This window comes from Anopheles funestus, chromosome 3RL (assembly GCF_943734845.2).
Source record: "Anopheles funestus chromosome 3RL, idAnoFuneDA-416_04, whole genome shotgun sequence".
NCBI lineage: Eukaryota > Metazoa > Arthropoda > Insecta > Diptera > Culicidae > Anopheles > Anopheles funestus.
In genome coordinates, this window is record NC_064599.1 from 1,777,208 (window position 1) to 1,790,346 (window position 13,139).

Here is a 13,139-nt window from a genome sequence, read left to right on the forward strand (position 1 = left end):
ATCATATATTGTACAGTGGTTTCTAATACCTCGATGTAATTTGCCGGCAGCAGGCCAACAGTTGCGTTATGTTCTCCTTCGTACCAATTTTTATCGATTTGGCGTCTCAAGTAAATAATATCGCCCTTGCGAAAAGACAGTTCTCTGCAAAAGTATTCAAAAAAAAAAAAAAACTCATATAAATCCGAGCACAGAGCATGCGAGACTTTAGCGCGCAAAACGTACCGTACACTTTGACCCTGAAAGTTGTACAACGCTCGTGCAATGGTTTTCGGCTGCTGAACAATCTGCGGTTTGACCGACAAGTCCGCCGGAAAGTCATCGTACCGGTTCAACGGGATCGGAGATTTCTGTGATGGCAAAATGTTGTCCATGTGGCGCCTGGAGTGCATGTCTTCCAACTCATGCATGTACTTCCGACGGCGCTCTTCCTGGTAAACTCGGCGCATATGCTCCGCCTGACGGTACGCCAGTTCATCGTCTGGTATGGGATCCTTGTACTCGAACCGGACTGGCGTTTTGTAGTGGATGTTGACATCGCTCTCAATGTAGCGACGTGGAGACTCTGCGAGATACAAATTGTTTGTCCAGTGTTTGCTTAAGTGACTTAAAAACGTGAGTTAAATGTGGTACGCTCGGGTAAATAATAACCATGTGGGAAATAATAATAATAACAAACTAGTGTGGCGTCTTGTTTTTTTGTTTTCCTGCACGTAATATCGTCCGTCCGTGTTGGTTTAAGCATGCTGAAGCGTTTCTTATTTTTCGGCATATAACTTGGACGAAGGTCTTCTATTAGGCTACACTATTCTATTAAAACGTAACTTAAAAATACCGTTGCGTTCAACGTGTGTTAGACGAAGGTTAAGGTTGTTCGTCTCTCGATCAAAAGTTAAGGATTCCGTTTTGTTTCATACCACACTTTCACTATGTGGCCACACAGAGTAACGCATAAGCTCAATGCGTTGCTGTATGCGATGGTATGTTGTACGGGAAATATCCCATGTTTATAGTACCTTGACCGCTGTCGGTGTCGTTCGCTTGTTTGTCATTCCTGTTGCAGCTTTGCACTTTTCTTCGTTCGAGAGAAAGCTTGCAAAACCGAACAACAGAAGTAACCCCTGCAATATTAGTCAACGATCAAGTTTTGCACTGCCGTTGGTCTATGGTAAAACATTGTAGAAGATGCTTTGGAATGTCCATCGCTAGTTGTTATTAGATAATGACTTCAATTGCAAGGAAAACATGCTTAATGATATATTTTTTTCAAACATTCCAGCGCGCTGGCGGAGATGTGCACAATCTACGTTTAATTTACAAGGTAGGTAGTAAAACGATATGTCCATAATATATTGGAGATGATAAAGTCTCTCGCTCTCTTTATGGTTAAGTAATATTTCTACCTAATCCATCGCATTCAGTGCGAGATTGTTTTTCTTCTTCAATCATTTTATCTCACTACTGAGGGGGTGTTTTTGGGCAGAAAGGAAAAAAGTAAAATCTATAAAGAAGCTTTACAACAGTGCAATAGCAATTGAATGAACCATAACTGAAAGCTCTTCAGCAACTACATCGTGCTCCACAAGTAAGGGCGCCAAGTCATATTTGCGCCATTTCATAACTTACCACGACGATCTCGTTTTCTGTTTTGTTGAACACCTTTGATAACAAAACTAATACGCATTTGTTCGTCTTGGGGGAAAAAATGTTTGTTACAAAAAACTTTTAACTTTGGACGAATCACTCCGTTAAAATTTGCACAAGTTTCTGATAATCCCTCAGATAGCTACACTTTGTGAAGAATTGTTGATAAAGAAAAAGAACAATACAATTAACAGATAGTCGTATAACGGTTGCGCCCGACGTTATGACGCTGGGGTTACGGTTCGATAGAAAACCCTTGCTTCTTGCGATGGAAAACCTTCATGCGTGTGACGAACGATGATACCGTTTGTCTTGATATCGTCTTGAGAAACTAGCACAATATATGTATGTACACATTTTTTTTGTTTGTTGTCTGTTTAGTCGATGATTTTTACATCACCCGTGGCAACACGTTCGAGCATGACAACAGACTAGGTGTGGTGTAAAGTAAACAGCAAAACACCTAAAATACGAACAAAATTCGAACGTTGGCGAATGTTGTGAGTTACTTATTATGGATTGTGAAATATTCAGGTCTCTTTTGCGGTGTAGGCTTAGCCATTCGACGTCGTTGACACTTGAACGTTTGAAATGTTTGATACGACATACACCACCGAACACGTTAGCGCATAGTTTAGACATTCAAAAGTGTAAAATACCCAACATTCTTTTGTAATGTTTTCAAACATTATACACCACTAGCAGACACTTAAGCGGGCAAAAAACCCGGAAACAACACCGCCAACGAACGATAAGTACGAACACACGAACCTGCAAACATATCCGTTTTGTAATTGTAAGCGCGTCCGTCCGTGAAACCGTGAATCCGCACACTGGCGAAAGCAACTGAACGATTGACGCGACCCTTTACGCGCGTGAACAGCGGTTACTGAAGCAGCGAAATCGTTGCCAGCAACCTGTACAAAGGCACACCAGGGCGACGCATAATCGTCCCCACCCTTCATGCAATGCGATCTGGCCACTCTCGGCACTCTGCCCTAGCACGTACGTCGTACTACCGGCGCAGCTTCGGTTGCATGTGGCTCTCCGGCTTTTTTCAAAAAACTATTCTCTCTTTTTATGCCAACTTTTGATGTGTGTTTTATGTATTGCTCTGTCTCAGTCTGGTGGCTCAGTTCGTGGAACATATGTGTGGATAACGTGTATTAATTTAGGTTCAAGTTACTCACGCACTCATTCATGTTCATTTCCAACGTGTCTAAAAGAAATGTTGGGGTTAAGCTCAACATTACCCGGTTTGATGTTGCATCAGAAATGGATATCAAATTGCAGTAAACATTCTAATACTCTCCCCCTACATCACAGGGAGTCAAAGTTGCTTCAAACGATCACAATCTAAAATTGATGCGCTTGATAGATCCACCTCTTGAATCTTGATCGGCTTTCGTCAATCAAAATATCCCTGTTTTGATTCACTGTGTAAGATAAAACTGCTTCAGGAAGCGGACACTACGCGAATTGGACACAAAGGCATCGGCAATCAGCTGAACGAAGTTTACCTCGTGCATTACTTTCACCTTCAACAGCCCTTCTAACTTTCACCAATTACCCTTCGCAGTGGGGCGAAGTCGTAAGAGTCGTACAGTGGAGCCCATTAGACAATCGGGTTGCCGAGCACAAGACATCATTTCTCTGTTGCCGGGTGTCGCTGTATGGCGCTTGGTTGGCAAATGATCTTTTTGTTTTGGTTTTGTTTGTGTTAAGATGTAATTAAAATGTGTAATTCGTTGTTCGATTGGTGATCGTTGATCGTGGCTATGATTGGGAGGTTTGGAATGAGCTTAGATGATGCCAAGATTCCCCATAGAGCTCTTGAATGGTCTGAATGTATGCATCGATTTGTGTTGCTGCTGCACACTGCTGCTGCTGGCATTAACCCGGACATGACTCACCTGCACCGTTTACGGAGGTAGCGATCGGTGATGATGAAATTAGGGTTGGTAGTGGTGGTGGTGGTGGTGGTGGTTGTGCTCCTTTCAGGGGGGGCGAAGGGAACGTGATGTGCGGTTCTAAAGGGATGCGCAAAACGAATCGAAGACACAATGCAGTCGAGACGGGAAACAAAAAAATTGATTTGATTTTTGGGTAGATGGGCGGTGATAATGATTAAGAATGAGATATAGTTAGAGGTGTCCATCTGTACAATCAACAGCTCGTTAAAAGCATTTACAGAGAGCGATAAGAATGTGGAAAGTTTGTAAATGTGCCGCCGAACCTCGAGGGGCGACGGATTAGATAAAAGGGAAGAGAGCGAGCGAGGCCAAAGTTAAGGTAGCGTGATATTAATAGTACGCAGTATGTTGATCAGCAAAAATAATAGTCCAAACAGAGTGACATTTTGTCCAGAAATCTCAACCCAATTCCTCAACGGTATTCTAACATCTCAACGAAGGTGTATGGAGGTAGTGTAACGTTTAAGGCTAAAAAGGTAAAAATGAGCTCGAAACCTTCGAATGTAACGGACGGCTTGTCAGGTTGTACTCCCATTCCTGTGGTTCTGTTGCCGGTCATTGATTGTATTTTCCTCCAGAGTGCCTCTACTTGAAGACGCCGGTCTGACTTCGACCGTTCACAGGCACTTTTTTCATCGTTGAACGTATTGCCATCGGTGGTGAAAAATTGTTTGAGAAAATCTCCACCATCACTACCATGACTGTTGTTTTGCGTCGTTGGCTGTTTGATGGATCGTCGCGTTGGAGACGACGAGTGCAAACGAGGTGGCACTAGCTGACGCGAGTGGTAGGAATGGTGTTGGCGGTGAAACCGATCTGGACTTGGAGCCGATCCTTTACGAACAATCTGTCTGCCTGGAGGGGATTGATCCGGTGCAGCAAGCGAGCGTGCGTTGTCAGTGGGTCTGGGAAATTGGTGCGCAATCCATGCCCCGGACAAATAGCCAGAAATGTCCTTCAACTCACGAATATCCGGCACCGATGTGTACATCTTGCCGAGCAACGAAAGTTGTTCGCCTGATTCAAACTTACTTTTCAGCTTTTCGAACTCTTCACTACCGGAGGAAGCACTTCGACGCGCACAGCTGCCGGTGGATGCACTTCGTGTCGTCGCAGTTACGTTGGGTAGCTGTGTGGAGTGTAATACGGCCGGTTTCGTTGCGGCAGATTGGTGATGTGTGTTGGATACGCGGGTCGGTTTTATTTCACGTTTAAGTGAAGCTGTTTTGCTTATGACGTTTATGTGTGGCATGAAGCGATCGTCCTTACGAAAGGGATTTTTCGGAATAGGCGACGTAACGCGTTCCTTCCGCGACTTGCGGCTCCGGGCACGTTCAGATTGTACCTCATACTTATGAGTGATGCGGGATACGTCACCGGATTCGAGTTGGCGCACGATCGTTGATCCCGTTGCAAGCTTGCATTGTCGTTTTCCGAAGTTATCATGCGTCTTCGTATCGCCCTCTCCAGACGGTTGGCAACTTAGCTCCGAATCACTCTGATACTGACGCTCTGGGCTTGTCGATATGTCTGGCGGTTGACGCCATATGTTTACGTCCAAGCTTTCGAATTTGTCCTTAATTTTTTTTACCTCACCCGTCTGTATGCATGTAGCATAGTCCGGGGTGGAACTGCGAGAACGTAAGGTAAATCGTTTGGGCGACAGTTTTCGTGTAGAAGCACGCTTCGAATCTTGCGAAGAGGAGGCAGTGTAGGCGGAACACGACACCGATCGCTTCTCGCCAAATAGATCCTTCAGATCAGTGAACGACTGGGAAAGTGTTAGCATGGAACTACACGCTCCCTTAGCTGCAAGTACCTTGTTGCCATCATCTCTTTGCGTCCCTGATTCATTCTCCGAAAGTGAAGAATCTTCCCGTGCATGATAAACTGTTACCGTTGGAGTTTCATCTAATATTTGTTTCTCTTCAAAATATTTGATCTTGGTTTTGATGTCTTCAACCGGCACGTCGGCAGCATGCGTCAATGATTGACTCCGGAAAATGACCGTTTTATTTGAAGTTTCTGAAGAAATGCTTTCCGTATCGCAGTAGGATTGTGGACGTTCCTTGCGTATGATCACCTCGAACTCCTTGTCACTTTCTTTACGTGTTGTGGTTCTTGCCGATTGAACGGGCTTGTCTACGCTGACTTTCTTCAAATTACTCTCCAAAGATAGAAAGCGGGGCTCTTCTTTAGTCAGAATTGAAGGACGAGAGTTTTTCTTCTTTTTGCCGATCGATGGTAGCGTGTGATGCTTTTCCAAGATCTTATCCTTTAATTCTTGGCAAAGTGTTCGCGAGAGAGCGGCACGGTCAACTACATTTGATGAGCTACCTTCAAACATTGTAGAGATGTTGGTCGTTTTATTGACGGTTTTGTTGCTGAATTTGGTTGCTTGTGTTCGAAGTTGGCTTTCATTGATCTTGTCCTGTGTAAGCACCGAGTGACTACGTACTTTGAGTAAGCTTTCCAGTTTGCTAGCTCTTTCAGGCACGTTGATAATATATTCATCCTGCTGACGAACTTGTGAAGTAACTCGTGTGACCGATGTGGGATCTTTCTGCGCTCCGTTGCTATAAATTTCGCTTAGCTGATTTTTTAGTTTTTTCATCTGCTCAAAAGACAGCGTGCTGAGCAAGTTGCTGCTGATAATGTCAAGCGATTGAGGCTCGTCTCTTTTCTCGCCTGTGCTAGAATACTTTTCCTCCAGATGTGAAGCAACATCAATTACCGACGATCCGCGCCATAGAGGTTTGTAATAATCTTTCCGATTTTCGAGATCGCGCAGTTTTGCATCCTCAAAGCTTAGGGCCTGTTCATTCAATATGCACTTAAGATCCTCTACCGATTTTTCACGATTGCGAAGTCCCGTGTCCTGATCACTTCTCCAGCGTACGTCTTCCGGATCGCGTGGCAAAAAGAACAGATCCTTTTCGCGTTGATCTTGCTTGAGTTTATTTTTGATCTGATTCAGCTCACGCTCTGCTTTCTCTTGGTCGCGCACACGCTTCCAAAGATCGTAATCGATAATTTCTTCTTCTCGTGTGCGCCGGGTGGGTCGTAAGTCATTGGACGAAGATGATGTTACACGCTCCAACTGCCCGAGTCGCTCCAAACTATTGTAGAATGTGTTGAGTTCGCGAAAGCGGCTTCGAGAAACACTAGGTTCTTGGGTAAGATTTAGCGAACGGCTGCGAACTAGCTCATTTTTTGATTTTTCGGACCACACTCGCTGTCCGGTGTTACCGCTTAGACTGCGCGTTCGTATTATTTTCTTCACGTGCCCTTCTTTGCCTTTGAGATATTGAATGCGTCGACAGGAAGGAGACCGGGATGTACGTTGAGCAACCTGGCACCGGCGACCAACAATCGTTCTTGGCGAATCGGTGCCGATCAGTTCTTCCTGTATAGTCGTACTAGTCGTGGTAGTGGTTGTCGTTTCCGCCGGTGGTTCACTGCGACTACGCTCATGGAAACTGTAATCTATTTCCATTCGTCGTCCTCGCACGTAACCGAATTGGTTTTGATCCTCGGGTTGGGTTTCAGTAAGTTTGATCATCGATTCAAATCGGTGCACTTGTTCGATCACGTCACGGCCCACCTCACGGACGGTTTGGTAAGTTGTAGACAGTTCTGAATTATGTTGTCTCTCCTTAGCTTTAAATTTTGAAGATGATACAGGTTTCGCTTGCGAGAGATAATAGTTCGATTGTTTTAGCGAAGGCTCCGAACGGCAAGTAAGATTGTTCCACAGGCGGGCCTTCTCTAGTACACTTGCCGGCTTCTCGTCGATATCTAATTTAGTTGCAGGTTGTGATCTTCTAAGAAAAAGGCTCTGGAAAAATGCATCAGAACGCACATTATCCTTCTGTTGAACGATCCTCTGATCGTACGCATGATGTAAGACTGTTGGCGATTTGGTTCTCAAAGTTTTTAAACCCCGATCGAGACTACTGCCTGTAAGGAGCCTTTGTTGTGTTTGGAGATGGTTTCTGGTTGTTGCCACGGTATTGGACGGAACGCAGGAAATGCGCGATCGACGAGATTTTAAGTTGGTGGATTCGATTGAATACGTTGAAGAGGATCGGGCGAGACTTTGGCTTGAGGATGTCGCTTTGAGTCCAAAAGCTTTCGACGCCTTTTGGAAGCTAGTTTTAATAGTAATGCTTGGCGTTGAGGTACGACCGTTGTTGGATTTCCGATTCAGTGACCGCTTTTGTAGTTGTTGATGTGAAATATCCTTGCCTTTAGCAGATGTTGATGTAACCGAAATCTTGAAGGATTTATCTTCCTTTCTGTGGTTCGAGGCAGGGGACAAAACTCTGTTAAGGCTCTTGTTAGATGAGTAAATACTTGATGCACTTCGAAACGTTCCATTTGAAGAGAATCGTTTCAAAGACGATCGTTCCGTGCTTTCCACTCTTCCCACGATGGGTAGATAGGAACTGCGTAGCGCTTTTTTAACTTCATTCGGTGACTTGAGTTCGGGGTTGCGTAAAATGCTCGTTGACACGGACACAATCTTGGGCAGCTTCTCTTCGATCCGCTTTTTCTCTTCGGCAAACGTACGTTCTTTCGAGATGCCGCGACCGAAAGCTACTGGACTTTGGCTTGATTTTCGTTGCTGTCCAGTAGGGCTGCTGGAACTTGAACGATAAGTCGCCAGGGTGGAGCGTTTAGAAGCAACGCGAGTATTATTTTCTTGGTTTTTCTCCTCCTTCATCATCGACGCGGACGTTGCCATGAGTGCAGTGCTGGAGGTAGCACCGCCAAACGATAATGGTCCAGCAGATTTGGATCGGAACTTTCCCGCTTGCTGATTGCCTGCCGATGTTGTCGTTGTTGTCGTTCGCTCCAACATCGTACGTCTGTTAAATGTATTCGTCTTCACCTGGGACATGATTTTCAACGTGGAGTTGCTGCGCGACGATTTACGACTTGGTGGTACGGGTGGTACGAACGTACGAGATTCCTTGAGAAACGATCCGAACATGTCCAACGGTCGATGGATGTTAACGATAGGATAACAAGTGATATTTTCCAATGCATGGGAATTCTTGCCACTGTCGCCAGTGGATATGGTGGAATGTCCTGCGTAAGCGATGTTGGAGTTGCTGCTGGTATTATTTTCCTTGATTTCCACCAATAAGTCCGACTCGATTGCTTCTTCGTTACGATCTGTCAGAAACGGGATTGGATAGGCCGATCCACAGAAATTGCAATCCGAGAAAGATAGTTTAATGATAAATGGAATTTCTTGTACATAACTTTAGTGCAACATTAGCCAAGTGCTTCGGAACGACACTAGAATCGTTTGCAGTGCTATTTTCACACTCACACTTTTGCGATCCACACGATGCTGGTACAGGCGGTTGCGATATTCGATTTTTTTTACTGTGCGCACAACTCTGTCTGTCGAATATTTCACACTTTACCAAGCCACTCTTGAAGGTAGGAATATGTTAATGGTTGAGCCGGTGTTTAAAATACCTCGAGTTTAGGCGTTGTGTAGAAAGAATAGTAGAACCACAAAACAATGGTGCTACATCACCTTTAAATCCCGTTTCCATTTGTGTTGTACACATCTTGATTAGTTCTAGAGTACCGTATGAAATGTAAGCAAAGAATCTCATCCACCTCTTGTTATGTTATGTACCAAAAAGATGTAAAAGTTTACGAGTCCCAAGAAGAAGATGTTAATGAGTAGGTCAGGTATAGTGAACGAAAGTTGTAAACAGTGATGAAGAAGAATAGTGTATTGCTATCAGATATAAGACGTGGCATGCTCACCTTTTGGCCGCTCTGGTGCCGGTTTGCGAAAACCTTGCAGTGGTATCTCACCTCCCGCTTGCATGGTTTTGTAGTATTGCTTTTGTTCCACTGGACTTAGTGCTGCACTAACTGGAGGCTCTCGTTTTCGAAAAACTAAGGTTGAATCACTTTCGTATCCTTGTTCTTTAAGCGCTCTGCAGTGATGGTGCGTAAAATGTCGTTTATAAGTTTAATGTTTGTCAAATGTTTCACTTATTATTGTATTTACCTTGACAAATTGCCTTCGGTGTATGTTTTACCAGTTATTTTCTGATGTTCCAATTGCTGTGAAGAAATAAGAAACCAGGAATAATAATCTTCGCAAAGCATTTGAATGGCAAATTATTTGATAAAACACTTCAAGCTGAAGCTACTGCGGATTACATATTGTTTTCATACAATACGCACGTATCACTTTTGTCTCTGGGTGTCTTTTTCTTGTGCAATACTATCGAGTGAGTAGTTTAGATAAGCAAGAAAGGTACGTGTGAGTGAGTACATTCAATCTATGATGCGAGGTTAGTGTGCGTGTTTGACACATAAATCATGTTACTTGTAAATGAATTTGTTAATTGTACTTCCAAAATCCATTTAAATTTATCCAGCCTTTAGAGTTCTTTGTTAGAAGCGATAACACAATGCCTAATATTTACAGTTTTACCACTATTTGTAGGGTATGGACGATCTTTTTTCGTCTGAATTGCGAACATGTGTTAAAGAAATTAAGCAACATTAGCCTAGATGAAATTAAATGCACCGATCGTTGCATGAAACATCAGCTGTGCAGAAGTAGCAAGCGTAAAACGTGAGTTGCATTGTTAAAGTGTAAAGCAAAACACTCGTGAATCAGTCTAAAGGTGTGTAAGTAATTGAAAATGAGTAGCAAAACTTAGGATCGTACCCCGTTAAAAATGTCCATTACTTCATCCCACCACTGTGAATTTGGGTGCGCAAGTGTTTTGTTTGGTGCACGCATAGATTTAATGCACACGGGTCGCACGACAAGTGGTGTAAGATCGTTAATGGAGGACGTGCCGTTCGTGAAACGAGAAGAGGAAAAAATATTCTGACTGATTACTTCTGTGTTTTTTCTTCTTCTTCGAAAGAGCGATCAACTATACGAAAGTAATTCAATATTTTACAAGGCGATTATGGGAGCATCTTTTTGGTATTGGCTTTTGGCTTTTTACACGCGTTATTTCATCTGTTGCTGCAAATGATTGGCGCATAGCTTGTGGCCTATCGCCTAAGCCAGATAACGAATCGCTTTCTCTTTTTTTTGTCCGCCAACTGCGCCATACTTCACTAACATTACCTCTTTAGATTCTTTTTCCGAAATCGACGAACGTCCCGGTGTGTAATCTTCTATTCTGCCCGGTTGATTTTTGTACGATACTTGTCCTGATTTCACCGACTGCTGATGGTACTGTTGCGGTGTTGCAGGTTTGCTTTGCAACGTGTTGAATCTACAGGACAGGGTATCGATTGAACCAGTTGTTAAAAATAGGGGGAAAGAATGGAAAACTTTATTTACACTCACTTGTTGTAGCTGGTAGGACTTAAGCCGACAGGAGTTCGTCTGCGATCAAGGGTGCTGTATTTGATGCTGTAGTCCGAATCGTAGTTAGGCTCGGGCTCCGACTGATAGCCACTCGATTTGTAAGGATATCCTAAAACCATTATTAAACCAACGATCAATGAAATGATACAGGAAAACGAATTCTACTAAGCGTATTATGAAAAGCAAACGGGCACTCGTGCTCCCAACAAAATAGTGACTTAAAACAATTATGTGTATGTGTGAAAAAGTTATGATATGCCGATAACAGCTGCATGACAAAACAAAAGACGCAGCGTAGTTGAATGGTAACAGCGCATCTTTTTGATCTTATGGATAAGATTAGACAAGCAAAACGACTGATTCGTGTACGCGTGAGAATCATCTATAACTGAAGATAAGCGCGATTGATATCACCTCTGCGAGTTTTGTATCGTACGGTAACATAATCGTCTGAAAAGAAACGAACGTATACGATGAAATACATGTCCTGTGGTTGTATGCTCTTTGTTTTTAAGACAAAACAAAGTGAAGCTTTAACAAAAAAGAACTTACCATCTTCGTGTGTTTTGTGCAGCGTTTGGTACATTTGTTTATACCATTTATCCCGGTTCCTTTCGTCTATCTCCTGAAAGTGGTACACATTAAGCTCGTTAGGCGATTTCTCAAGATATCCTCAAGAATTTTCCCCCCATCAAGGTATTCGTTACTTACTGATCGTAATGTGAGTGGCATTCCTTCCCTAGAAATAGGACCGATTCCTTCCACTTTGTTTGCGGGCGACTGTTGCATTTGTCGGTCCTGCATGTCAGTTGTAGCTTGTAAAGAGGCGATGGATTGTTCTGCTTTATGTCCTGGAGTAGATTTTTGTAGAGAAGTTTTTAAACATTGTAAGTAACGGTCCACTTTCCCCCTTGCTTTCCAAGCACTTACTTAATGGTGGGTTTTGGTAGTTGGTTTGACTTGTATTAACCACGCTACCAAGCTGTGAGTTGTTCGTCATCAAGGACGATGAAGTACGTACTGTACTAGCAGTTACAGTTGAAACCTTTTTCAAACTTTCCGCAGCTTCAGAACCTTTGAGTGTAGCTGTTTTTCCATCTGGATTGAAATGGTTGGTTAAATGTCAATAAAGGTGCTGTGAAGTTGTGTAAAACCCGTGACTACCCCGTTAGAAAAGTGATGTCCGAAAGTAGATGTCACAATATTTTTGTTTGATCTTGAGTGTTTGATACTCCATATCAATAGTTGTCAGATGCATAACAGGTGAGATTGTATGTGCTTCAGTAGTGGTAACCGGTTAAAACGTAAATGGCAAACAACAGATCACAATTCGTGAAAAATGGTGCCCCCGGAAAACTGATCATTTCACTCATGGGAATATTAGGCTAGTGGCGCTTACCTTTAGACTTCAGAAGTGAATTTATCGTTGGTTCTTGTGTGTTGGCTGATCTTGGCAGTGGTGGAAATCGTACTTGTTGATATCCTTGCTCTGGTGGTGGTGGAGGTGGCGTAGTGACTTTTGCTGAACTGACTAAAGCTCCGCTGGAGGCAGAACTTTGTATTGGGATTGATTTCGAAGGTTCAGCAACCGCCAACGGAGGATTGTAGCCTGGCTGATTCCAAGGAGGCGTTACCACGGCAGACGGATCTGCCGGAGACGGAGTGATAGTTCTTCGTGTAGGTGTTGGTGATTCGAATCCTATCCGACGGAATTCCCGACGTTCCGATAGTGGCGATGGTGGTGCGCTTCGTGGTGTCCACACAGGCGGCTGTTGTGATGCGTTAGCTTCGTTTTGTGCCGGTGATCGTTCCGCAAGTTCGGCTTTGGTAAGGACTTCTGTAGAGCGATTAAAGGGAGACCACACTCCTGGGAAAGAACAGATAAAGGGATGATGTGTATGAATCTCAATTAGCTTAGTTGAATAAACACATATGCTCACAAAACATATGTTATGTAATGAATTGCAAAAAGAAAATATCTCAAAGCGGTTTTTACAGCATTTTTCCAAATTTTGCAACATGAAGAAAAACGAAAAACACATACAAAATTTAATAGCATTACGATTATTCTCTTAAATAAGTACTTTATGTTGTTTTAAAAACATTCAATTATTATACATATTTCCAAATATCGGTTTTGTATCAAC

General features: G+C 43.3%; 2 protein-coding genes across 17 annotated transcripts in view; one reads left to right on the forward strand and one right to left on the reverse strand.

Annotated features, from left to right (window-relative positions):
- The window catches only part of LOC125767292 (uncharacterized), a 51,979-nt gene that overhangs the window by 14,641 nt on the left and 24,199 nt on the right, over positions 1-13,139 (forward strand). For all 3 annotated transcript variants that reach the window (XM_049433730.1, XM_049433728.1, XM_049433729.1), the window contains exon 2: positions 1,280-1,321. In XM_049433730.1, the coding sequence (XP_049289687.1) occupies positions 1,280-1,321 (42 nt within the window). The remainder of the gene's footprint in view (positions 1-1,279; positions 1,322-13,139) is intronic.
- Positions 1-13,139, reverse strand: part of LOC125767258 (sorbin and SH3 domain-containing protein 1) — a 34,308-nt gene that overhangs the window by 3,409 nt on the left and 17,760 nt on the right. For 7 of the 14 annotated variants that reach the window (XM_049433631.1, XM_049433626.1, XM_049433630.1 and 4 more), the window contains 13 exons: positions 12,392-12,859; positions 11,923-12,090; positions 11,704-11,843; positions 11,545-11,617; positions 11,407-11,442; positions 10,972-11,101; positions 10,747-10,897; positions 10,333-10,365; positions 9,661-9,716; positions 9,411-9,586; positions 4,650-8,798; positions 226-565; positions 30-144 (listed from right to left, as the gene is read on the reverse strand). In XM_049433631.1, coding sequence (XP_049289588.1) covers positions 30-144; positions 226-565; positions 4,650-8,798; positions 9,411-9,586; positions 9,661-9,716; positions 10,333-10,365; positions 10,747-10,897; positions 10,972-11,101; positions 11,407-11,442; positions 11,545-11,617; positions 11,704-11,843; positions 11,923-12,090; positions 12,392-12,859 — 6,035 coding nt within the window. The other 7 variants (XM_049433637.1, XM_049433628.1, XM_049433627.1 and 4 more) reach the window with 7 other exon arrangements.